Source organism: Thunnus thynnus, chromosome 3 (genome assembly GCF_963924715.1).
Source record: "Thunnus thynnus chromosome 3, fThuThy2.1, whole genome shotgun sequence".
Taxonomy (NCBI): Eukaryota; Metazoa; Chordata; class Actinopteri; order Scombriformes; family Scombridae; genus Thunnus; species Thunnus thynnus.
In genome coordinates this window covers 126538-154411 of record NC_089519.1, presented here as the reverse complement: position 1 = coordinate 154411, position 27874 = coordinate 126538, and the positions used below count along the sequence as shown (strand labels likewise).

The window sequence follows — 27874 nt, the reverse complement described above, 5'->3', positions numbered from 1 at the left end:
TGAATCTGAAATATAAGGTGAAGTAGAGCAAGGTTTGAGGGTCTGTATGCTCTGCCCAGTTCATCTTAACTACATGAAGACTACTGTAGATACCAAGTATCAGGCTGAGTTCCCTCCAGAGTAAACCACAGTAATGGACTGCAAGGAAGGAATCCATGAGTATGGCTGTCAGAGGGCTAGGGTAATGAGGACATAGACACCCAAATAGCTAGACATTTTGACACACACACACACACACACCCACTGGAACGCACATACGCATACACTGCCATTCCATTTGTTAGTCTCTAAGTCGAGGTGTGGCCCTTGCTTCCTTCAGGCCACTAATAAGCTGTTAGCATGACAGATTGATGCTAAAGCAGACACGGTGTGTGTCAGTGCCTGAATTATCACACACTTAGTGAGGCAGGGCTTAAGACACCCCCTCCTCCTCCTTCCCTCACACTTTAAAGTATGGTGCAGAGAGCTACTTAGCCAGTAGATTTCAAATTACTGCATACTGTGGCTTAGTGAATAAGGATAGAATGGAATAAATTGGATATTCTGATAGGAGATTGACTTGTTGAAATGAGGGGAAAGTAGAATCGAGAGAGAATAGGTTCATTTTAACTTTAAAGTTCATTATTATCTGCAATATTTTCAATTATTTTGTTTTTTTTAGTTGTGTTGGGAGTACGGGTGCAAATTAGCTGTCTGCTAACCCTGATGCTTTTATAATGTTACTAGTGTTTAATGCACATCATCCCCAATAAATAATGTCCATATTAAGTTTGGGTCAAATCAGGGTAGTTAAGATTAAAAAGGATTACCCAGATGCCCATGAATCATTCAGTATCCTGTTTCTAATTTATTACGCATTTTCTCTACCTGGAGCTGTATTTTATAGACCGAGTCCAGGCTGCTAGCCAACTTTTTGTTTCTGATAGAGAAATGTTAATTAAGCTGAACAAATATGAATTGAGCTATCCTAAAACATCAGGGTTGCATATTTCAAATGTATAGTACTATTTTCATTGACCTTAGTGCTTCTATACTGTGTTTCTCAGTTTTTCCCCTCTAACCTACAGCCACTGTATCGATGCTACCATATATACATGCTAAAGAGTAGTGGTAGTGGCAGTGTATTTAATATAGTATGATATCAAACATGAGGATGAATGTATAAGAACTGTCATGGTCATTCGTCTTCTGTTTTTCTGCAGTGTCTTAATGTGTACATGATCTGTCTCCCACCTAGGGAAGGAAATGCACTGAGAACACTTTTTTGTGGCCCCTTTTGTCCATTAACTATCCTGTAGTCATGCTTCTCTGCTCAAGCGTATTGAACTGCAGCACAATCTTCCCCAAGCAATGCCACTCTCTCTCTCTCTCTCTCTCTCTCTCTCTCTCTCTCTCTCTCTCTCTCAGTCTCTCTCTCTCTCTCTCTCTCTCTCTCTCTCTCTCTCAGTCTCTCTCTCTCTCTCTCTCTCTCTCTCTCTCAGTCTCTCTCTCTCTCTCTCTCTCTCTCTCTCTCTCAGTCTCTCTCAGTCTCTCTCAGTCTCTCTCTCTCTCAGTCTCTCTCTCTCTCTCTCTCTCTCTCTCTCTCTCTCTCTCTCTCTCTCTCTCTCAGTCTCTCTCAGTCTCTCTCTCTCCTCCCCTCCCACGGCCTGTATGCAGTGGCTGCAAGAATGACTTGTCAAGCTTTTTCTTGGCTTTCACCTCAAACTATGTTTGCTTGTTTGATTTACTTGTCCTCTTCTCTCCCTCTTTCTTCCACACACTCACTTTCCATCTCACTCTCCTTTTCTCTTTTTCCCTCTTGCTTACTTCCACTCTGCAACGTCTACATGCTCTCTCCTTCAACCTCTATCTCCGCTCTGCCTCTTTTTTTTTCTCGAGTGCTTCTCTCTTTCTCTCTCTTGACTTGGCTGTTGCTTTTCCTCTTTCTTCCTCTCTCGACTTGGCTGCGGCTCTTCCTCTCTCTTTCTCTATCTGCCTGTACCAGGAGCCATGGCTAATCATCTTATAACTAATGCTCTCCTTCGTCCCCATGGTACTAACAATCCTTATAACACTCTCCTGGGGGACTCGGCAGTCTATAACAACCCAGCCGTGGGCATGTACAACACCCAAGGTGTGCCTGATGTTTCTATTATAAATATACAACTTTTGGAAATGTACAGTTCTTTTTTTTCACTGCATTAAATTGGTTTGCATGGTTATTTCATTTTAAAATGTTTGCTAGGCTACTGTGTTACACCTTTGGCTGCATTTCTGATCTACCCTTATTATGGCTCCCAAGTGAGGCGATCAATCACTGCAATAATCTTTCACAAAGGACACCCACTGGGCACTTCTCACAGCACATAAATGTAGAAATGAAACATTTTTGATGATTTATCGGAACAGTGTAACAAGTTCTCTGTACTGCAGTTGCACACTATATATTAATGATTGCATATTCACCATATCTTTAATAAGCTACTTGGGAGCCATGAAATATTTGCACTATTTTGTGTGAATGTTCTATTTTATACAGTTTGTGTTTCAGTTTGAATGTGTCAGTTGGGACTTGTGTATTGCTTGTGTTACTGCATTTCTACTTTATATACCATGTTTTACATGTGGTTTTTTGAGGTGTTTTTTTTGTTTTCTCTGTGTTAAAAATATAATAAATCATACGATACCAGCCAGCTAACAATCAGGCCCAGAAAAGCACACTTTGATTTTGGGAATGAGACAAGGTTTTCTTTGTCAAACATTTTTCATCATGCCTCCAATTACAGTTGCAACTGTCGATTTCATAGCTGCTGAAAGTTGTTTTCCTCGACGTATGAACTCACATCTGTGTCTCTTTTCTCTCTTCTCCCTCATGCTGTCCATTAGCACCTTACCGAGACACAAGTATGGGCTAAATTAATACTCAACTACTTCAATAACATTGACTTTCTTCTCTCTTTTCTTGCTTCCAAAGCACTCTGCCTAACATTTTCAGTCCAGTCTACTGCCAAACAGTAGTTTTGTTTGGCTGTCAGCCATGATAACCAACTAGATCTGTCATATGTTTGTCTTATTTATCACACAATTTTAGATTCTACTTCTCAAGAAAATGCCATTAAAATGTTTTTTTCTTAAGTGCAATACATCTATATTGTTAGAAACCCCATTAGTAATGAGTGTCTATATTATATTGTGGATCCAATGAGCTTACACACCTGAATGAGTTGTTATAATTGAGATGCAATAGGTTTTGCTTTAAAATTACTTGTAATGTAATTACTTTAAATGTCACTTCAAAACATTTATCTTATACTATAAAATGCTAACTCTTCTCTTTGTGTTGCTGTAATGCTGGCAGTAATTGAGAAAAGAAAGTACTTCTGAGATTTCTCCTAAATGAATTATGGATGCTCGAAGCATTTTTCCTTCCAAGAAAATTATCATTGCTACTTTTTAATCCTCAATTCACAGCACACTCTATGATATCAACAATAATTAAAATCTTTCTTCTGAGAAATCCACTTAGTTTATTTAAAGATTCTAATAATTATTACTTTTTTAAATTATTTGTTCCTCAGAGGGCATCCTGAACAACGCAAGAGACTCCAGTGTTATGGATACGCTCCCTCTTAACGGTAACCATGCCAACAACTACAGCATGGCCAGCAGTGAGTACTTGAGTGACTGCGTCCAGATTCTGGACCGTAGTGGCGGCTACGGCACCCACAGTAACCACAAGGAGACGACCCTGGAGAAGAAGATCCTCAAGGAGTTAACCTCCAACTACATCCCATCCTACCTCAACAACCATGAGAGGGCCACTACGGAGCGCAATCACAACCTGATGAACAAGCTGGTCAACAGCAGTATGGCAAATGGAGGTGACAAATTTGATTTAAATAATGTAAAGGTTAGATGAGATGGTAAATGCATATCCAGACAGGGATACTGCTTGTGAAAAGCATAACTTGGAATCCTGGGCCCTTGTTCCCCTAATGAGTAATGAAACACCCTCCAGCCTGTCAACACCTCCTACACACATTTGAAAATCAATTTAAAGGGTACGTCCATTATGATGAAGTTTTTATATCACTCTGTAGCTTCCCAGTAGTGTTCCATGTGTATTCAAATCCGAAAAATCTAATTTTGGTTGATGTACGTATGTTTTATTTTCCAAAGCCTTTCTAGAAACTGTTTCCCGTGTGACCTCACATAGGTTTCATGCTTCATATAAACCGATATAAACCCCCTAGCCCGTCTAGCCAGTAGCCACAGAGTAGGACTGAGCACTCACTGTTGTTCCTGCTCAAAGTTTTTAAAAAAATTTGAGCCAGTAAATGGCTCCGGATCAGAGTAGAATCCAGTGGATCAGCGCTCTAACCCACATCGCTGCTTTTTGCTAATGGCTGAGTGGGAGTTTCCATTTCAACAACCCGGGAAAAAAAACGCAGATAGAGTCGTCCTTTAAGGGAGGTGCTAAGCACCTGTGTGTGAAGCAAAGTCAGCACCCCCACTTAGCTTGCTAACACTGTGAAGAGTAAAAACGGAGAGCGGAACCAACCTTCCGCCAGTTGGGGGTTGTAAACAGTTTTGCCCATTTAGGTTAGACTGCATCAAAGGTCTCACTACAACGGTATCATTACTTTCTTTTATGTGATTAATTTCCTGTAGAGTCAGTAAGGAGCCAATCAAATAAGTAACCAATGGGCTTTTAGTTAGGTTGGTTAGGTTGAGCACACAGGAGGGATTTTTGATGAATGTTTGATGACTTTATTAGTTGGACGTATTAGTTACAACCACTAGTGCAGAATGAGGCAGCGCTGTAGATGCACTTTTTTCCAAGAAGGACCAGTTTTCCAGAAGTTGCCCATTTAATGGGATCTTTAAGATCTTGGGATGGCAGCAGTCAATTTTCCATACCAGGAGAGGGTGCCTCACTCTTCCCATTCCTAAACTTCCCATTCCTTTGAATGAGAAAGTGTGTCCAAACTTTTGACTGGTACTGTATATTATTGATAAACACAAACATGGGCAAATTAATATGTTAAAAAGTCATTTTTGGACTACTTAACACTGAAATCTCCACTGTCAAGTGCCAAAATCACGACCACCACACTGGAAAGAACACTGCTTCTTTTTCAAAAATCAACTATCAGCAATCTGCTCTAATCCATATTCCTCCTGTGGTACTTTCAGGCAGTATGGCAGGAAGCAGCAGCAGCAGCAGCAGTGGAGTTGGTGGGTGTGTGGGCAGCAGTAAAGAGGACAGTGGTCCCATGGTGCTGGACAACCCTGCAGCCTTCCCCCATGAGGAGAACCTGGGTTTGGAGATCATCAGAGAGGAGTCCAATGCGCCTCTCCTGCCACCACGGCCTCCTCCACCAGACAGCCACCCACCACCTCCTCCTCCTCCTCACAGCTTCTCCAGGCCACGACGCATTCCCCAGGAGACCAGCGAGAGCTTCTTCCCCCTGCTGACCAATGAGCACACTGACGAGCACACGCATTCGCCCAACCACAGAGACTCGCTGTACACCAGCATGCCAGTGCTGACGGACCTCCCGGATGGGCAGATGAACGGTTTAACAGACGGAGAGGAAGACAGTTCTGGGGAGCTGCAGCCCTGTAAGAGTGCCACTGCTCCGGAGCTAGATGACGTCTATTATAAGAGCATGCCAAACTTGGGCTCCAGGAACCACCTTCACGAGCTACAGAGCTACTACCACATGGGCCGTGGTGGCAGCGATGGATACATGGTGAACGCCAACAAGGAGGAGTCTGATTCGTCGCCTGAGGAGCCACCCATAGACCCTTCCCACCTGGTTACCAGTCTATAGAGCCAATCAAAAGACTTCTATCCCTCCCTGGCCCACTCTCACACTTCCAACCTTCCAATGAAAATCATTCTGTGTTGTTGACTGACAGACTGAACTAACCTGCCCCTGGATTGATGTGCTGTGAGTGACATTAACTGTGGTTCATAACAATATGGTTGAGATATCGCCGGTCAAAGGAAAGCAGGGACTGAATGTATTGTCATAAATGGTGCAGATTGAGAGGGCGGTGCTAAGCGACGTTTTGTGAACATCAAACAGGAGTAGAACTTCTAACCTGGAAAGGACAGGAAGGGGAGGGATTCTGTAATTTTACCCCACCTGTTAACTTTAATTTGGAATCTTGAGCGTAGCCCTACAAGTTCCCCAATATGGACCTCCAGCAGATCATAGCATATAGTTTCCACTACCACCACTACAGGGGTGTGGCCCCCAGTGCTGGTTAAAGGAGCAGTCTGTTTGTCTGTCTGTATATCTGTCTCTGTCTCACTTTAAAAGACACGTACTGGGATGACGTTTCCACTTCTCCAAAGGGTAGAGCAGGATGATAAACTCTGGTGTTCACAACATAAACTGGCCTCAACAAGGTCCCACCCCACTACCTGCCAATCAAGTGGAGGATGTATGATATATGCCCTCACTACCAATCCCAAAAACTACTTTATTGGGCAACCGAACTGTAACCATATCACTCTGATGTTCTGAACTCTCTACCTGTTCGTATCTGCTAAACTGGAGTTGTGTCTGGGCTGGTGTAACATTCCTGCAAGTTGTAGTGACTGCGGCTACTGTGTATTTCACTGAAAACAAATAAGGAAGATCATATTACAACAGACTGAATTTCAAAAAAAAAAAAAAAAAAGAATGGGTTCTGTTACTTATCCTTTCTTCTGTAAAAGTTTTCAGTTATCAAAGGATTATGAAGAAATCACAAACAGTTTCTATGTATTGTACAGAATACAGATACAGATTCAAATGTTGCATATGACCAAGTCCTATTTTTTAATTTTAAGTTGCAAACCTTTTGTCTGTGGAAATGTTCTGAACTGTCATGATATGTTCTGGTCACATGTAGACTACAGAACGAGCAAGGAACAATCTTTCATGTCACTCTTTCATAAATACAGAGACAGTTAAGCACTCCTTAATCAATACACATATACCCCACGCACACTTCATTCCGGTCCTTTTATAGCAACACCACTGTCACTTACATTTTGCAAATTAATTGTTACTATATACTTTACCACTGTGTAGATTTAAATTTATGGGAAAATGAAGTGGCTAAGTTACGAAGGAGATGGTTGCTATGGAAATGCTACGTTTAAGCCTTTACAGGAAGTGGATTTCATTTGTTGTTGATTAAAGCATTTCCTTCCTTTAGGAGGAGACACCAGTTATTTTGAGTGACATAAGAACGGTATATGAAGCATATCCTCTCTATTGCCAAATAGTCTACCAATTGACATTACCTTGCTGTGCTGGTTGAGATCTTATTGTACAGAAAAAGAATGCTGAGAATAATAAACGTCATTCTCTAAACTAAAAAATAAATAAAATTTCCACTATTTGAAAAGGGGTGGGTCCCACCTGTGAAATGCCATGATTTTACACCATATATGTGTACTGAAGATGTGAAAACTGCACACAGCAGCACTGTCTAATGTGGAAAGCCAATGTTTACTTATTTAGGAGGGAAAATTCATAAGTGTATGAAGTGTAGCTTGCACATGTATCCCACAAGCCCCATCCATGTCCCCAAGAGAGAAATTATTTATTTATCTGTTTATTGGTTTAAAGACAGCAAAACAAGCTTGGAGGAAAGAAAGCTGACTTTAGGCAGGAGTAAATAAAGTGGCACTGGGTTTGTTTTTTGTTTCTTTTTTTAAATTATTATGATCATGATTATTATTACAATATTATTGCTAATTATTTATTCTTTTTGTATGGGTTCCAAGTTGAATGATCTCATAACTAATATTTGTTGTAACAGTGAAAGTTGTTTGCCAACAAATAAATTACTGACATAGCTTTGCGTTTTTTTCCGCCTCTTGAGTTTTATCAATTACATTGAAATTAAATGCAAACAGAGTTAAACCCAACAGTGTTTTCACTTCAAATATGCACTTCTGGGCCTTTAGGGAGATTACATACTGCAGGTATGCCAACAAAATATTTTGCTAAATGCAGTCTTGGGTGAAATTCTATCTTTCTCTATAAATCTGTAAACAATTATCTAATGTCTGTAAACACTTTTCATTGTCCTGGCTCAGTGTACAGGAAAGCAGAAGTTTACATAATATCAGGCAAAATGTTGACTGTCTGATGGATATATATGCATTCCACAGTTCTTCAATGTATTTAGACTAGCTCTCCATCCATTTACATACATTTACTGACCCACAGGAGTCAGGTGATCAGAACAATTACATTCAGACAAACCAGCTGTGGCAACACACAACATAAAAGCACTTGAGCATCTAACCCTCAATGGTCACTTCAGTGGGAGGTTGATGTGTGTATTAATGATGTGTGTATTAAAGGACTGCCTTTGCCACTTAGGTCGGATACCTGCTGTAAGATCTGTCATCTGAAGCAATGTCCTATTTGTTGAATGTTACTTACAGCAGGATACTAGAAGAGGAGGCACAGACGGAGGCATCACAATACAAGATTCTGTTTGTTTGCCTGTACATCAAGAAAAAGGTTAGTCTAAAGATCATCTACTGTATGTTTTGGTATAGGTATGATTTCTCTCTGTTTCTGTAATTTTCCAGTCACTTGCAGGTTATAAAAGTCAGTAAAGCTAGCATACTGGTTTGTGCACCTGGATAGTGCAGGAGAAAAAGCACTCTTCCACTCCACTGGCAGACAGAATTGGCAGTGTTATGGATGGGAAGCTGGTGAGGTTCTGCTGGTTAGTCTGTCCACATCCAAGGGTGTTGGAAAGAGAGAGAGTTAGAAGCAAAGAGAAAGGGAAAAATAAGGTACATACGTTGGTACATTCTGGTTACCTGGGGTACAAAATTGTACTTTCAGAGACAGAAATGGTATGGGTATAAAAATGTATTACTTGTATAAGGTATTGCCCCATGGACAATATTTTTTATACTGAAGGAAAAAGTATATTTTACTTTTTTCTTTGACTGCAGCATATCAATGTTCTGGAGATGAGAACAGTATATCACACAGACACACCCCAGATTTTTATTTCTGAGTCTATGTACATAAACAATCCAGGAGCAGATCAGCTGTCCAAGGAAGACTCCGGCCCAGTAGAGTTGAAGGACATACCGCTGTCTCCTGTTCCTATCTCTAGGGAGCGACTCCCATCTTCAGGGAAAAGAAGCAATGGCCTATCGAAGGCTTCAGGCTTTTGTTGTACACCTCTTCTCCCCTTTCTCCATCTATCTCTCCTGCAAAGAGTGCAGACTGAGGAAGTGAGCTCTCTAGTGGTTACACATGCCACGGTTCTCAGAAATAATTCAGATGTTGGACAAGATCACATGGGACCTCCTAGCTTGGCAAGACTTTTACAGGCACAGAGCAAGTTGCTGCAGCACTTTCCCCTGAGTCTGGCCTCTGAGTGGGCCTATGGTGCTACCACAGGAGGAGGTGGAGACATTGCAGGGTGCCGGGGGAAAAGGGTGGAAGATTTCTGAGACATTTTGCAATGAACAGTAGGCACATCCTCACACTGGCTCCACCCCCTCTCACTGGCTCAACCCTCGTGATCCTGCATGTTCTGAAAGAGCTCCTAGACTCAAGAATGGGAAAATACCAGTTGTCTGTCTTACTGTTGCTGGCTTCTTCCAAATTAAGGTACCTGTACCGTCTTTCTACCAAAACCAGTACAGATTGCTGCCTTCAGGGTGGTCCTGCAACCAAATCTGGGAGTCATTCCCATCGAGGCTCTGATAGTGTTTGCTGTACTTAAAAAAAAAAGCCCATCAGAAACCAGAAACCATTTGTCTTTTTCAAACCAGAGTTGTTGATGAGTATGTATATATAAAGAGAGAGAGGAGAGAGAGAGTTTATTATTTGGCCTAGGATACATATAAAAAGCTTAATGAAATTGCCATATGCCCTTTTATTTGTTGCAGTGGCACCACACATGTTTTTCTTGACTCTGTTGGGTATTATCTTTGCACAGTATCTGTGTATTATTGAGGACTTTCACCATCTCACACCTGCTTTGATCACAGATTCAGTTTATGGAAAAGAAAGCAAAGAAAATAATAGAGTGAGGGGGTTTGGAAAATAATGAGAAAAGGCAGTGAAACCAGTAAAAAAAAAAAGATGGAGCAAAAAGCAATGATGGTTTGAGGAGAGGAGTAAAAGGAAGCTTGGAAAGAAATTGCATTTTTTATAAATGTATTTTAGCTTTCTTTAAAACTAACTGGAGCCACCTAACACTCACACTCCCCGTGTCCCTCCTTCCCTCCCACTCCCTCTGTCCCTGCCACACTGCCAGTAGCAGGCTGATTAAACGAGCGTTGGTCTATGTGGGTCATATCTCTGCTGGAGTGCTCTGATCGGTTAGTGCTGCCTGGCTGTTATCTCCCCGCTCTCTCTCTGTTTCCCTCCTTCAAGGGAAGGCATTCAGTATGTCTTACAAGGTGACGTGTCTCTCAGACTCAGCTCACAGACCAAAGGCAGAAGACTGCAAGGATGAGCAGGAGTATAAATTAAAAGGAATCAATCTGTTTATTGCATATGATTAATTAATGACTGTGGCAAGCTGTGGGAATCTAAATGTAGCAAGTATAATGCAGGGACTACAAAAAGCTGATCAGAACAAGACGTGCACAATAATGAATCCTTCCTGGAAAGCCACTCGTAGCTCAAAATAGTTCTGAGATGTTGAAAACGTACATGCTAGAAATATTCCAGCAATTTGTCAGACTGCGTGGGAAAAAAAGAAAAATTCAAATCATGCAAGCCAGGATCTCATAAAACAAATATATGTTATATGTATACAACTGTGACGTGGAAACATCTAATGCAATTACTGAGAATGAACTTAGTGAGGGACATCAATGTTTACATATTCATAGATTCTGGGTTTTCAGTGAGGGAGATAAGGAGCAGGTCATTTAAAAAATAATTGAAGTCAAAGGTAATTGAACTTTTTTGTGGAAAAAACATATTGAACACAAATGATTATGAAGCAGAGTATTGTATATTTCTTAACACATTATCTGGAGGGAATCTTTGAAATATTTAATCATCATTCACACGATTGTTCTTCTAAGCTTTAATATTCTTTTTTCATCTTTTGTACATTTTTTGGTCATCTGCTACTTCTGCATACTTTCAGCTATAGAAATCATTTGAATATCAAAATGTTCAGCTCTTTAAAGACATTTGTGTTTGTATTCAGCTTTTTTCTACCTTTTCTACTTTTAAAACGATTAAGCTTCTTTCAACAAATTTTTACAAGGTAAGAAAATGAGAGCAAACCTGCTCCGCTTCTTCTGCACACTTTCAGCTACAGACGTCATTTAAACTTTAAACAGGTCACAAAACTTTCAACTATTAAACTCGTCTTCCAACTTTTTGAAAGAAAAAACTTTTAAAGTTTTTGAATGATTACAGTTTACCTGTTATGATTTGTATTGCAGTGTGTATTGCACTCCTTAGATTGTGTCACATGACCTGTGATGTCTGACTTCAACCTTTCCTTCCTGTAGCTTCCACATCTTTCACTTCTCAAAAACAATTTAAACATCTAAACATAGACACCGCAAAGTGTCATGTTTTTTTTTTTTTAAATGTAACTATGGTTATCGTGATGTTTACTGTTGCCATGACGATGAAGGTTGCCTAACTTTAAGGACTTAATAACTGTTTAACCCACAACACATTTCAAGTGATCATTTTAACTCAAACCAGTGGTGCTGTATTAGAAAACGCTCCTAACGTACATGCAGACACTGACACGGTGGACTGGCAGGTGGATCACAAGCTCTGGTGTGATACCAGGTTGGATTGAGATTTCCTAATTTGATCCACCCATTTCCCACTTTTCCTAATCATTCATAGTCCTTTAGCTGCTTCTTCATCCAAATTAAAGTCAGCAATCCAGTTTAACATCAGATTCACACAGAAATTGCCTTTTCTAGTTGAAGGATAATATTTATCATGATATTATCTGTATATTTAGGATAATATACAGTATATATATCACCAATGTTGACAAAACGATCTTAACTCAAGGTCCATTTCAGTTTTGTTTTTTTTCTTTTTTCCAGAGCTTCAAACCGCATCCATCCAGGTTTTCTCATATAATACAGATGTTTTCATTTTGTGTAGAAGCAAAGGTTGAATAATTGACTTGGTTTTAAAGCTGATATGTGTGCTCTTTTCTCCTAGCCAGTCCCTAAATACCTTGTGATGGATGCAACCTGGTGTGCCAGTAGAGTCCGGTGTTAGCGATGAATGCGAATGAATGGCATGGTAACAGGCAGTCCCCATTGTGAAACCGATATTACATTGTGGTCTCTGTTAATTAAGGCAACTATGACATTTAAAGCCGAGTTTGAATTTGATTAAATGCGGAAAATCAGCCCATCCATATACAGTATGACATTTCAAGATTTCCATCCCATTTCCTTCTTCTGCACTGTTAAGCACTATAAAGCACAGGGCACATGTTTCCCAGACACTCTGGAATCTGGTTCAGGTTCTGATGGAACAGGATGGAACCGAACACGTGACCTCACATTCTGGGATTCCTCGGCACTGTCACTGGAATCTGTTGTAGTGAATTACACAATTTTTATCGTATTGTCCAGAAATTCCATCCATCATAATGTGGCCATTCCTTAGTTGATTAGAAGCTCGCTGTGAGAGAAAGCTAATTAGTCTTTCTCTGAGCCACATCATATTAGCTTCTGAATGGCTAGCCTTGCCCTGACCTCTGGAAACACATCAAAATGCACAAGGGTCCCTCCACTGACCTATGTGTGTGTGTGTGTGTGTGTGTGTGTGTGTGTGTGTGTGTGTGTGTGTGTGTGCGTATGCATAGCCATGTCTATTCCAACTCATCTGCTTGCCCTGCCCGGCCTGTGTGCTGCAGCATATGTGCTCTTATTGCTCATCGTCTCCTCACCTCAATTTTCCGTGAGAGTGCTCATTGGAAGAAAAACACTTAACAGGTACACACAGGCCACCCTGAATAATTCACTCTAATTGGCAAAAAGGGAAAAAAAAGACAGGCCTTAGAAAAAGAGTAACAGAGGGTGAGCTACAGCACGGGGAAGATGAGGGAGAGAGTGGCCATCCATCCGCTGGCTCTTTTGAGGTCACATACACCCCCATGCATGTTTAATTGGCTTTGGGATGGCATGGTGTTTCTGCTGCCTCTGCTGTGAGTCAGACTCACTATGCCTTTTCTGGAGCATGCCTTTTCACAGAGGCTCAGCAATGGAGATACTATTTTAGGAACACATTAGGACCCCAGAAAACACTGACATTTAGACTATCGCCGGGATAGCTGGAAGAGGGAGAGGTCTAGTCACTAGTGTATATGACAGATAGACAGTGTGCTTTTATTGAGCTAGTGCAGTAGGCCAGACCCATGTCAAATTACTTTGAAATGGATGCTTTTACCTCTTTTAAATTGATAGAGTCTCACTGGCAAAAGAACTGATAAGATTGTCCCAAATGCTGCAAATCACACATGTATTTCTAACCACACAACCGAGCAAAAGTTGAAAAATGGAAACACTTTCAATTAATAATTTATCATGGTCACACAAGAGGAAAGCTGGTGCAAATGAAAAGATGTACTGTTAAGCCTTGTGACTCTCATGAACAGTTTCCTATAGCACAATGTCAAAGTGCATTTTAAACCTAGACGGTGCATTTTCCAGTTTTGTGGTGACACAATACCAAAGCAGGATTTGGTTTACAAACTCTGTGATAGTCTGCGGCCCTTTGCTTCCTCCCTTGCATTGAATTTTGAAATAAAATTACATACAATATGAGTTATTTAACCTCCAATACAAGGCAATTGCATATGTTACTAAGCTGTAACTCATTTAGTGAGTTAATTAATTGAAAGTGTAATGACATTTTGCAGTGGGTAAAAAAGGTCTTCTCATAGCACTGGTTTTACTGTGAAAGTATAAGAGGCTCTGTCTAGTGCTTTGTTCCATCCAAATGAAGAATTATGAAGGCTATTTGTCTTGCAAAAGAAAAGGAAACATGTTTCTGTCCACCTATTCTCTATTGTAGATACAGAGAAACAGCATGCACAAGCACCTCTCACTGTTACCAAGATAACCTGTGCTTTACTATAGCCTTACTATTCTTTATCTTTCAAACCTAACTTGCACTGCGTTCAACATTTGATCAAACTACTGTACAGAGCACTTAACTTCAACTTTCCTTCAACATTTATTTGGTTTGTTTGTTGCTATTGTTGTTGCTTATGTAGCTCATGTGCACAAATCCCAGACCCCAACTGTCAGTAAAACATATACGCTCTCATTTTGTTGGGTTCACTGCACCGGACTGAAGAGTGGACATGTCGAATAAACATCCACAGCACGTAAGCTGCTCCGTCTATCTTAAATAGCTCTTTTCAAAGCACTGTTGCAAAATACAGAGAGAAATATAAATAAATAAGCAAGGCAAGAAACAAAGATAAACCATGAAAGGGATGTCAGAAGCATTTTGACAAAAGGTAATTAAATGTGCTTAATAATTACTTTTAGGAAGTTATTTAAAGTGTGATGGAGAATTAGCCCAGGCATGATTTTTAATTCACTAGGTATTGAAAAAACCAATGAGAACCTGCATGTTTACCCCAGGCTCTATTCCCATCATGTTCACCATGATGTGTTAGAATAGTTACAGCAGCAATATGACTGCAACTTGGTTTTAATGTGTTTTTTGAAAATAACTGGAGTGTTGAGCATATCTGCAATATAGCAGACAGTCTTAGCTTAAAAAAAAATACATTCTTTGGTTTTCATTGGTAACAATTGTGATGGAAGGAAAAAAATACAAATATGCTGAATAGTAAAATCTTAATATCTTTTATTACCAAGTAGAAAAGGATGCAGGAAAACAGACAAAACTGGAAACAAAAAAAAGCAAAGAATGAGAACAAACAAAGCCATGTATGAGAAGCAAAAGAAATAAGGTGTGAATGACGTGCAGTTGGTTACACAGAAAACACAAGACAAGCAGGAGACACATAGGCATCCTCCATGTTTCATCTCCACATAGCACTGCAGTCCAAACTGGTGTCTCCCAGGGACCCTGTCTCCCTTTTTCTTCTGATTGGTAATGAGGCACAGCTGCCTTATAGTGGGCCCAGCAGGCAGGGCCTTGATTGCTGCCGCTTACTTGAGCAGGCAAAATGTGGCAACGATGACTGGATTGCAATGTGAGTGCAAGAACGGAGGACTTTTGGTAATGAAGAGATCCCAATCTTGGTTATTATGATTCAGGACTGTATTCTCAGCTCCACTAAATACGGTTCACAAGTATTTCTGTCTTGCTTATTATGTTTTCACTGGCAGTGAATGTGGTAGGCTTTTTTGTACAGGCTGTTCTTTCTGGATAATGGTTTCAGGGTGAATATAGAAAGTTGCACAGATGCAGTGCTGAAAGTGGACTGGAACATTTGCATGTTGCATTTGCACTTTTTTCATACAAGAACATGAAACTATGAATCACAATTTTGCTGACAGTGATTCTTGTGGATTGTCCACATACCATTATCTCTGGTTGATATAAAATTTGCCATCATATCCACTTAATTTATCTTTGTCCACAACTGATGAATTTGAAAGTGATCGGAGTCTTGGTGTGTATCAGCAGGAGCTGACTCAGTTGCAAATCTGCCAGTCTTACTTTATTCCTTCCTGCTGGCATGACAAAGTTATTACTTCTTACCATCCTGCAGTTTGTCAGTTCGAGTCAACATGGCTGAGATCACAAGAGGCTAACAGAAAACAATGACCACAAGTGATGCTGTTGGGATGAAGTGAATGGAGGATGAATGTGATTGTTTTTGTTTATTTGTTTTCTGCGTGGCCCCTCCTCCTCACAGCTGTCAGCTTGACTGTCTGGGGGTGGCAGTTTACCTCAGTATATTTGGATTCTCAGGCTGTTGTTGTTTGGATATGAATCATGAATCCTTTTCTCATTCCCTTCAGGAGATGCTGGGTGCCAGTTGCTATGGCTACAGTACATCGTGGCACAGAGAGACACCTTGCAAGATAAATTTGACCAGTAAGATTTATTTCTTTTGTCTGTCTTTCTGTCTTTCACTCATGTTGTTCTGGGTGGTCCATAGCCTCTTTCACTCTTCAGCACCTTGTGAATAAATCTTATATTACATTGATGATGTGTTGTGAGGAGTGTTCGAGTGTAAGATTGACAAAGTCACATTTTAAAGGTTTGTTTTTTCTCTGTTATACTTTTAAACTATTTTTTATTACAATTTTACCATAGTAGGTCTTAAAGTCCAACTGAGATTAAATGGCCTATTTTAGTCTACTACAGCATACGTATCTACTCTTTAAATCGCTTCTCCTGTGCTCTCCTTTGAGAAAAAATCAGAAACCAAAAGGGAAAAATTTATATTTTAAATTCTTTGGTTTGGTGACTGTGCCCGCTAGTTTTACATTATTTCAATTAAATGCCTTTCTGCTATCTGTTTACGTAGCTGGAGTTCTTATTTCAATACAGCAAATCAAATCTTGGATCGATCAATCATCGGCAGAGCAGACAGTCAAACTAAGCCTGATAGCATCCTGCTACAAACTCTAAACAACAACCCACATTCCTGCTAAAGTCTCCTTATATATCTCCTTATCTAACTTACAAACATGAACACGTCTTGTCCTGCACCTTTAGGTTGTTGAATAAACTACCAGACAAACATTCACCGTTGTCTCCGTTTCTTATGGTGTACTGGTAGCCTGCAAGCTAATGGCAATAAAACAAGCCCCCTGCTGGGACAAAAAGGAGCATTCCCAATGTTTTTCTTTATTCTAATAATACAAAACTATTAACAATACATTTAGAGAAACATTTTGACATAATTTTTCACTGCAAAAAGGGTTGACTAAATGTGACTTCAGTTAGACTTTAATTAAACGTACATTGGAAGTTAGATAAAACATATATTATAAAAGAAATAATAAAAAATAATTTTTACATGGAATGATGAGAGCTGTCATATATATATATATATATATATATGATCAGCAATATCACACAAGAGGGAGTGCTGTCGTACTGAATATCAGCTGTGTGTCGTAGGCCGCAGGCCGAGTGTCGAAGATAATCAGAGCCATGCTGATGTTCAGTACAACAGCATGACCTCGAGTGTGATATTGCTTTCATACAACAATTCTACAAGTGCCATTTATTAGTTAACAGTAATAAGTGACAGCAGTTAATGATTTATTTATTTATTTAATCATTTACATCACTCCTCCAATACAAATAATTCCATGACTGGACTGTTGCCAAACAACACGAACATTTTCCTGTGCACTAGCTTGCCGCTACTTTGTATCACATACATTTATCACAATTCACATCTAGTCTCTGTATGTTTATATAAAGCATCTCACCTATGCCCACTCGCTGCCATGATCTCCCTCGCCTCAAGTCCCGCATTAGACAGTTTCTGTATGGCAGTGGCTCTCAGGCTGTGGTTGGTGTAAGATGTGTGTGTCCCTGCCTCTTTGCACATCCTGGGTAACATCTGTGACAGCTGGTTAACTCCCAGGGGAATGGCGGTATACCAGAAGCTGTCTGTTGGAACTGTTACCCTCCTGGGCTGCAAATAGAGGGCTTTTGCACCAGGCAGAATTTTGCTCAGGAATTTTTCGAGAGACGCTACTGGGCAGAGGGGATTTTCTCGCTCCTCAAACGTAGCACCCCTCTGATTTTCTCTCTGTCTCTCTCCAGTGGGTCTTTATGATTTTTTTCTTTCTTCGTTGAATGGTGAAATACTTTGCTCCATTCTCGTCATGTTTTAGGAGTCAGGTTAGAGATCCTGATTCCCCTCTTTGCCCCTGCGTCCAAAGTGTAATTGAATATTGTACCAGACCTTGTTCAGTAAATCTTTTGGATCGTCTGGACTTAGTGTTGCAGAATATTTTAAGATGTGCTGGTCACCGGGTGAAATCGGGGGGTGGTGTATTGTTATGTCTTTCCTGGCACTTCTAATCTCTTTTACAACACCTTTGAAAACATTATCAGCTGATATGAAATCTGGGTCCTGCAATAAATTCCATGAACAGCTAATCGGAAGCTCATTGATATAATAATTTAAACCAAGCCCAAGGTAGCTGCTGATACTGTAGAGCTCCCCTTTAGTTATCCAGATAGATCCATGAAATGGCCTCAAGACTGTATTCAGCTTGGTCTTCTTAACAGACTGAATGTCAGTATTTATATTTTTAAGACTTAGTCAAGTCTGAAAACTGTTCAAAGCCCATGTTGTTTGCCTTACACTGCTAGCTTCAGTGTGTCTTTTGTTAGCTTGCTCTTCTCTAGTTTGTCAAGGCCAGCTGATGTCATATGAGCAAACCTGGAAGTTTGCACTTAAGTATCCAAGTTTCTTTCCTTCCCTTCATCCTCATCTGACAACCATTTACAATTTAACTCAAATGTTATTTGTGGAAATATGTTCATCTTTGCGGTGCAAAGTTTATTACAATCTAAGATAAATAAGTAAAAAACCTGTAAAGCAGAGTGATACATGTATACATAAAAGTCCCAGTGCTGTTGTAATCTATATAAGCAGTCAAGGAATGCCTCTACATATTAGTCCATCTTACCTAACCTACACTTGAGATTACTATGTTGTGCAAATATGAGAATTATCCTGCCGTTTGCCTGACATAATTTCCTCCTTTTTCATGTCTTTCTTCATGTGTGTTGCTATTTGAAGCATACCACAATTTTTTAGGGTTAGGAGGGTATTCTTGGAATTTGGGTTCAGTCTTTGGAATATGCCCAGAGACTCATTTTGGGGCAATTGTATTTTTCCATGGAGGAATACTTAATCACTTCCAAACTGAACTGCAGTTTAGAGAATCAGATGCACCCAACCCTAGCCCTTGTGTTTTTTTACGAAGATGGAACGGGTCCTCAATCACAGCGACAGAGATGGAGCTCCAAACACGAGTCAAGCACTGCTTTCCCAAGGCCCAGTTATTGCACGCTGACTCTGATCTCCAGAGTGGGAAACTCTCTGGCGATACTTCAGCGGCTCAACTCAGTCACCTCTGAAGATGTGAAGGAGGTCCACCATTCCATCTTCTGTTACTGAACTGGTGACATGAGGTCATACAAGAGTATCGAAGAGTATCATCTGTGAGATCACAAACCAAGCTTTAGCCTGTAATAATATCCAAACTGAGACATCATCAGTGAGGTCACAGAAAGGGCTAATACTTTAGAACAATGACAATTTGGAAGTGATCAAGTATTCCGCCATGGAAAAATACAGTTACCCCAAAAATGAGTCTCTGGGCTTATTCCAAAGACTGAATCCAATTCCAGGAATACGATCCTAACCCTGATCATATTCCATATTCCAGAGACTGAACCTAAATTCCAAGAATACCCTCCTAACCCTAAAAAATTGTGGTATGCTTCAAATAGCAACACACATGAAGAAAGACATGAAAAAGGAGGAAATTATGTCAGGCAAGATAATTTACATATTTGCACAGCACAGTAATCTCAAGTGTAGGTTAGATAAGATGGACAATATTCCCTACATAGGTGCTAATTAAACACGCCAAAGAAGAACAAACCAGAAACAACTTACACTATGTCAGAAACGCACCATACCGCTGCTCAGCCTACCCACTACTGTGGGTACAGTATTTAAACCAGCCAATGGGTGGCTGCAGCATATCTGGGAATCATGTGACACAATTTGTACCCAACTAATATCAGAACTTGTATAGATCAATGAATTCTGAACTTCCTATTTCCACAGTCCAATTACAATTCCAGCCTTTCTAACATCATATTTAAATTTATTATCATTATTATCTGTCATGTAGATGTCCAATCAACCTTCACTCTTCAACCACATTTTGCCCATTGATTAATTAATGGAGATCATTTTCGATCTCAGCTACGATGTCCCCAAGATCTGACTGAACTTATTACATCATCTATGAGATAATGACAGGATGTGGATAAGCCTGTTTCAACTCACTGATGATGTCATAGTTCTAAGGTATTAGCCCTTTCTGTGACCTCACAGATGAAGTCACAGTTCACATTGAATCGTAGGCTTTGATCCTCTTGTATGACCTCATGTCACCAGTTCAGTAACGGAAGATGGAATGGTGGACCTCCTTCACATCTTCAGAGGTGTCTGAGTTTCCCACTCTGGAGATCAGAGTCAGCGTGCAATAACTGGGCCTTGGGAAAGCAGTGCTTGACTCGTGTTTGGAGCTCCATCTCTGTCGCTGTGATTGAGGACCCGTTCCATCTTCGTAAAAAAACACAAGGGCTAGGGTTGGGTGCATCTGATTCTCTAAACTGCAGTTCAGTTTGGAAGTGATTAAGTATTCCTCCATGGAAAAATACAATTGCCCCAAAATGAGTCTCTGGGCATATTCCAAAGACTGAATCCAATTCCAGGAATACGATCCTAACCCTGATCATATTCCATATTCCAAAGACTGAACCCAAATTCCAAGAATACCCTCCTAACCCTAAAAAATTGTGGTATGCTTCAAATAGCAACACACATGAAGAAAGACATGAAAAAGGAGGAAATTATGTCAGGCAAACGGCAGGATAATTAACATATTTGCACAGCACGGTATAGGTCAGATAAGATCGACAATATTCCCTACACAGGTGCTAATTAAACACTGCAAAGCAGAACAAACCAGAAACTACTTACACTATGTCAGAAACGCACCGCACTTCAGGTATTTACTCTCTAAAGCCTGCTGCACTCCAACTGCTCAGCCTACCCACAACTATAGGTACATTAATTAAACCAGAAAATAGGTGGCTTCCAAAGACTGAACCCAAATTCCAAGAATATGATCCTAATTCCAAAAAATTGTGAAGCTATGCTTAAAATATCAATGCACACGAAAAATGACATCAAAAAGAATAAACTTCATGAGGCAAGTGGCAGGATAATTCACATATTTGTATGGCATAGTAATCTGAAGTCTTACCTAATAAGATATATATATAAAGGTGATCAAGCATTCAGACCTGTACTGGTTTTTCCTTTATTTATTTATATATATATATATATATATATATATATATATATATATATATATATATACACACACATTATTATTATTATATTATATATATACATATTGTATGTTATTTACTCTGTTTGTAGCACCTACACCAAGCTCCTGAAACAAAGTGTTTAGCTCAGTAGTTTGAGGCGCAGTGCTGGTTAAATATGTGGGTTGAATATTGGGTGCAAACATTTACAGGCTCATATCACCATTGTGCATGTACCTGCATTATTTGCATAGATCATAGATATTTACATAGAGTCAGTGGGTGAGCTGGGTTGGTACAGTAGACTATTGACAATAACCAATACGTATTTTGTGTGAGAAGGGGCTGTGTAAATGTCGGAGTTTACAGAAGAAATTGCAGAAGCATCATCAAACATTCAATTTGATTAAAGTTCTGCTAGCATGATTACCTGCTATAATGGATGTGCCTGATTGAAAGACTGTTAATTAATTTCCACAGCCCAAAAACTTAACATAACACACACACACACACACACACACACACACACACACACACACACACACACACAGGATGTTTGATTATCAAAACCTGGCATGGGTGTGGTGAGCAAAAATGAGGCGTTGTGCCATTTGATTGGCTGCCTTGGCCTTCCTGAATGGCCTATGGAGGTACTAGGTGCCTCAAGCCTTCCCTCTGTGAACAGGACAACACATTTGTCAGCTAACTGAAACAGCTCATCTAAATTTAAAATGTAATTTAAGAACCATTCAAATGTATAAGCCGCAATGCACCTCACAATATTAACAATTTACCATCACGCTCTCAGCATGAATGTTGGTCACCTGGGAAGATGGTTGTGGTTATGTGTGTGTGTGTGTGTGTGTGTGTGTGTGTGTGTGTGTGTGTTGGGGGGGTGGTGGTCCCAACATCCATGTAAGTGTGTGTTTTGATGAACTGCAGCCTTTTTTTTTTTGCATTTGTTCAACATCCTCCTGAGATTTGGCCAAACTCAAACACCCTGACACTACTATGTATTGGCAGATATTCAACCCTCAGGCAGGAAAAGGATTAAAAAGCTGACTGTTTGCTCTAGTATCCAAGGACTCTTCATTATGTATCTTCTGCCTCTTTTCAAATCACTGATGCAAGAAGTACGCTTTCATATGACAGAGAGAGAGAGAGAGAGAGAGAGAGAGAGAGAGAGAGAGAATATACTGTATGTGTGTTGTGGAATGAAGATCCTTGTACTGTTATGTTCAAACAAAGGTTTCCACAGCAACCACATGCACCATTAGTCCCCTTATCAAAACTCAGAGATGAAGCGCCTCAATTACCCTTCATTCTCATGCACACATACACACATGCACTCTTAACCCTCAGATCTGCAAGGGTATCTCAGCCTTTGATTGAGGATCACTTTGTACGGATAGTGCCTCTGTATGTCAAAGGACAATATGGAGGAGTTGATCTGTTTGACTGAGAAGAGGCTCTCAAGGCCAAGCGACAATGGCCGATTTATTGGAAAACAGTGTTGCAACAGAAAAAAAAGAAAAGACAAGTGGTCTGCATATTGATAAGATTAGATTCTGCTTCAGGTTACAGCACTTAACAATAGGAATTGCAGCTGCTGTTTAACTCAAACCAGTCTTGACAGACAATTCCTTGATGTTTCATTTGTTCATGGCTGCACCTCTAAAAATCTCGTCAGTGCACTAGTAGATAAAACTGTATAGGTGGAGGAAAGGGCAGAGAAAGATAACGTAATTCAGTTTAAGAGGAGTATATTATTGGTTCATTTTTAAAAATTTGCTTCTAGCAATAAGCCTCAAGGTATGCAGATTGGTTTGTCAGCTTACTGCTGTGCTTTTGCCAGCTCCCAAGATGCTAGATTTTATCTTTATTATTTATGGCTCACAGAAGCTTACAGTCATGAAGTACACAAAAACGTAGAGAAACATTACAAACTGGATTTGTGCATTGTTAATATGAAAATAGTATCCAGTAATTTATCTATCATGAGCTAAGCCACTAAGAGAATGAGGAATTCAATCATGCCTTTTTAATTAATTTCCATAAACTCTATATGTAATAATGAAATATTTTGAATTAAATTGATTTTGCACAAATAGGCGATTAGCTGCTTTTGTTATTTACCTATTACCCCCCCTCTAGTTTTAACTCTTGTTTCTTAAAAAAAAAACAACTTTTAAACTCTGTCTACAAGTTTTTCTACTTTCAGGTCATATAAAGTCACACATGCACACAAGAGGAGACACAAACCACACAAACTGTACTGTATATGCACACACAGTCCCTCGTCCCTCATCCTGGCATAAGTTGACAATCTGGGGATTGCACTGTCATCAGAACAAATCCAACTCAAAGCATCCAAGTTCTCATCTGGACAGACAGCCGTCTCAGCTCATCAGGTCAGGGGCAGCAGACTGCTGGGCTTAGTAGTGATACCCTGAATTCAGGCTATTGGGCTGAATACCAGTAGTCATCCTGTATATCCTTCTGACTAGATTAAAATGAATGAAAATAAGAAGGAAATGGGTTATTTGACTGTGTCCTGTATATGGGTTGAATAGATGTTGAAATGAGAATAAATGAACCTCTAGTATAATCCCACACAACATGCAATTTTTGGGTTCTGTTAAAATTTTATGTTAATTTTCCTGAATTTCCTTTTAACTACTTATGGTTCCTACCGCTGTACAGAAGGGAATGTCTCTCTTTGAACTGAGGTTTCTTCCATTTTCTGCCACACCACCACCTTGGTTGGTCCATGCCATCGGTCCAGAAATATATCAACTAATGTTCATTGGATTGCCATGAAATTGTGTACAGATATCCATGGTGCACGGATGATATGTATGTATGTTTGCCTGAATTTTCCTCTAGCACCACTAACAAATCAAAATTTTCACTTATACTGTGAAATAGCTAGAAAATCTACTGGATTGGCACAAAATTTTATACACACATTTAATAGTCCCCAGATTATTAATCCTAATGACTTTAGTGATGCCTTGTCTTTTCCTCCAGCTCCGCCAGCAGCTTGACATTTTTGGTTCAGACTGAAATGTCTTTGACAGTATTGGATGGATTGCCATGAAATATGCTACAGACATTCATGTCCCCCTCATGATAAATTGTGACTGTGGTGATCCCCTCACTGTTCATCTTGCACCATCATCTGGTGAAAATTTTAATTATGTCTAATTTAGTTTATGACCAAATATATGCAGAATCAATAAAATTCTCCTCAGCCTCAGCTATAGTGTTTTGTGCTAAATAGCTAATGTTAGCATGCTTGCATGTTAAGAGATTCTAATAAACATGGTAAACATTATACCTGGTAAACATTGGCATGTTAGCATTCTCATTGTGAACATGTGAGCATGCTGACATTAGCATTTAGCTCAAAGCATTGCATCGCCTAAGGCCTTCAGACAGACTTGAGCCCTGTGTGAAAAGCCCTCTCATGCATTTGAATGAGAGCGCTCTGTGGGCGTGGCAGGGGTGTCAACACACCAGGCTCCAGCTGTCCAGCGAAAAACTTGAACTAGGCTCAACTTTTGCTGGAAGGCCGCTTGCTCATTCCTGGTAGAGTACTTTGTCACATGATGAACGTCATATTTTACTGTTGACCTTGTGATCGTTGTGATGGAAGATAAAAAAGTTGATGCCCTTACAACTCACGGGTACTTAAAAAAACACCAATGTGGTCCCCCATGTTGTTGCAAGTCTGTTTTTAGAGTGAATCACCGGGAAGTACAGTTTTACAGTTCTGCTAACCTGGCTCTTAGTCTTGTTGTCCTGTGACATCTTTTACAAATGAAATAAAAGTGCTTTCCTTGAGGTTTCTTCCATTTTTCCCTTACATACGATGTTTTTTCTGCAGAGATTTCCTTGTCTTCTTGGAAAGCAGAGTGGGTGACCTTGTTGTAGGTTTTTAAGGCCCCTTGAGTTATTGTAGATGATATTAGGACATAAACTTGACTGGATTGGACTTTAAGATGTTGATAATACAATAAATACAAACCAACCACACCGAGCTATTGTAGTCATCATTCCCTTTATGAATATAAATCACCTTGTCAGCTGTGTCTGTAATGAGCTAGCGTAGCCAGACAATAGCCAGAGCTACAAAAAAAAACAGCCGATACAGAGCAATGATCGAACTGTGTGACCTGTTGACCTAATGGCATTGTTGACCTTCCTTTTGAAGATTTAAATTTCCACACAGTAGTGCTTCTCACACAAGGATCACTCGACTAGTATATGAGTACAAAGACTGTAAGACCTCTCAGATGTGTTTCTATTCAAGCCTTGAAAGAGTGAGTAAAAGGAGCAAAGTCTCTAAAATATATTGAAACATACACATACAAACATTTGTGTGTACACATTAACATGCACCTCCAAAACTAACACACACACACAAATAGCCTCACAAACATATCACCATGATATCTACAGATTGATTAATGGCTGACAGATCTGCTGTGCTAAGCTTCTAATGTTTATCATATACTCTGTGGTCTCTCATCTTCTGCCACATGTTCATCGACCCAGTGCCCCTGCTGTCATTCACGTGTGTGTGTATGTGTGTTCATGTCAACTTTTGTCATTATGCTCTCATGGACATTGAGGTACAAGTCGAAATTGCTGCTTTACTTTACGTCTGACATTGCAATCTTTTATTTTTTAACAATTTTATTTAAACCTCATGTAGCATTTTACCGTCAATAAATTATTGATTCTGAGACATAAGATAAACAAATGAGGTCATCAACAAGAGAAGTGAGAACCTCATTGTGTCCCACAGGATTGGATTTTATAGGAAAATGGCTAGATTGTTTTACAGTATGTCATGTACTGTATCGTTGCTCAATACATAAACTAATTTTACTTAACAATTAATGCAGAATGTCATTACTAGCACTGCAGTTTCATCATGATCCAGAATCATATTCACTCCCATCACGGCTAGTGGACAAGGAGCAACACACTCATTAAAATGCTATTTTTGTGCAAACAAAATGATATACACTTCACCTAAACTGTGTATGAATGAAATTGCCACTTTTATCACTTCACTGCTCATTCACCCAACTCCATGACCTTATTAAACAATAGTTGGATAGAAATGGTTCAGTGCTCCAGAGTGTGTGCATGTACACACATACACTGCATGCACAATTGTTAAGCATGTGAGTATTGTGACCTTATCATTATTTCTAGGCACATTTCCAAATTCCAAACCATATAAACTTGAATGCTTATTGGATTTAATCATTTTCAGGTGATATGTACTGTATTTGTGTAATGAGGGAGGGTGTGTTTTAAAGTGATTAACACCTTATATTAATGTATGCATGATTATTAAGCATTCATTGCCTCTGGTAAAATGGGCCAAAAAAGAGATTTAACTGACAATGAAAAGTAAAAAATTGTAAAATGATGGATGCAACACTCTTGAAACAGCTAAACCATTGAGGTTTTTTAAAATGGCGGTTGCCGGTGCTGAATGGGACGGTGCTCATGTGTTTGCCTAATCAACATACACTTACATCTGGACCAATCACCATACACTTACGTCACTCAAGGTTCCTCTTGTGCTGGTACCTACCCTGAAATAGGAGCTAAAAAAGACCCTCAAAATGGCGTTCTAAGAACTACGGTTGTTGCCAGTTTCTGCATTTGGGAAGCTGTGGTTGCTGCTTCAGTGAAAGTTGATCATGAACAGATCAAGAAACTGCAGATGTTGAAAAGAAGGGTGGCTATATTGATCACTGAATATTTTATAACTTTGCATACTTATATATTCCCCTGAAAAAGACAAAACTCGCTTTTCCTTTGTTAAACATTCAGGTTTGAGGTTCAATAACATTTTTGATTGACTGAGAGCATTGTATTTGTTCAACAATGCAATCCTAGGTGTACAATCCTGAGGAATACAATTTGCCTAATAACTGTGCACACACTGTATGTGCAAGTATTGTATTAATGTATTTGTTGTGTTTACTACAGCACCAGCTTTAGGGGCTCCATGCTGTTGAAGGCCTGTGGGTCCAACATCTGCTCACTGCTGGTGGAAGACTTGAAGCCCACTCTAGCACACTTATTACATCTTCCTTTCCTCTTTCCTTTAATACCAGCTCTCCTCTTCCTCACAGTGTCCCTCCTCTTGTCCTTATTTCCTCTTCCCCCATGTTCCCCCATGAGTTCATAAACTGTACAGAAGCATGTGTTCTCCTTATGTTATGATAGGGCAAAAGGTATGGGACATAGCATTGAAAGTCAAAACTGCATCAAGAATTACAGAGAGCAGATGACCTAACAAATGGATGTAATAAGTAGCTGTAGATGGGTTTTAATGGTTTTCAATGGTCTATGAGTATTAGAAGATTTCTACATTCAAAGAGGTGCTTCATTGTAAATGGTGTCAAAGTAGTTTTCAACATTGTTCTGGATTTAAAAGACAAAATCCAGGATATATCAGGAATATTACTCCAGGAAACGTTATAAAACACTGGTATTTTGACATGGTCATATGAAAACTTGCTACCAATACCAAAACTGTTAAGGAAAACGCCTCAACTAGCAAATATCACCAGTAAAATTGTTGGCAAGCCCTAGATGCAACTATCAAATCAGAAATATGTATTAAATAATAAAACTCTTCAGATTTTAAGTGATTGCACCTGCAATTTATGCTCTTATAAGTACAAATCATTTGTGCCAAATGTACAATAGTGGCGGCTGGTGACTCAAAAAATTGGGGAGGACAGGAGGAAAACCAACAT

The 27874-nt window shown here is 39.6% G+C and overlaps 1 protein-coding gene and 1 long non-coding RNA gene across 3 annotated transcripts in view; both read left to right on the top strand.

The window, feature by feature from the left end:
* Positions 1-7843, top strand: part of adgrl3.1 (adhesion G protein-coupled receptor L3.1) — a 130726-nt gene extending 122883 nt beyond the window's left edge. Inside the window, exons 23-26 of the mRNA XM_067578478.1 lie at positions 1985-2113; positions 2866-2883; positions 3558-3860; positions 5176-7843. Of these exons, the coding sequence (XP_067434579.1) occupies positions 1985-2113; positions 2866-2883; positions 3558-3860; positions 5176-5816 (1091 nt within the window). The 3' untranslated portion in view covers positions 5817-7843. The remainder of the gene's footprint in view (positions 1-1984; positions 2114-2865; positions 2884-3557; positions 3861-5175) is intronic.
* Positions 7844-14896: 7053 nt separating this feature from the next.
* LOC137180512 (uncharacterized) lies at positions 14897-27314 on the top strand. 2 transcript variants are annotated; one of them, XR_010927982.1, is made up of 3 exons: positions 14897-15239; positions 15989-16064; positions 27099-27314. It is a non-coding gene; the product is annotated as an uncharacterized lncRNA (long non-coding RNA). The 2 variants fall into 2 exon arrangements; XR_010927981.1 differs by having other exon boundaries at positions 14897-16064.
* The last annotated feature ends 560 nt before the right edge of the window (positions 27315-27874 follow it).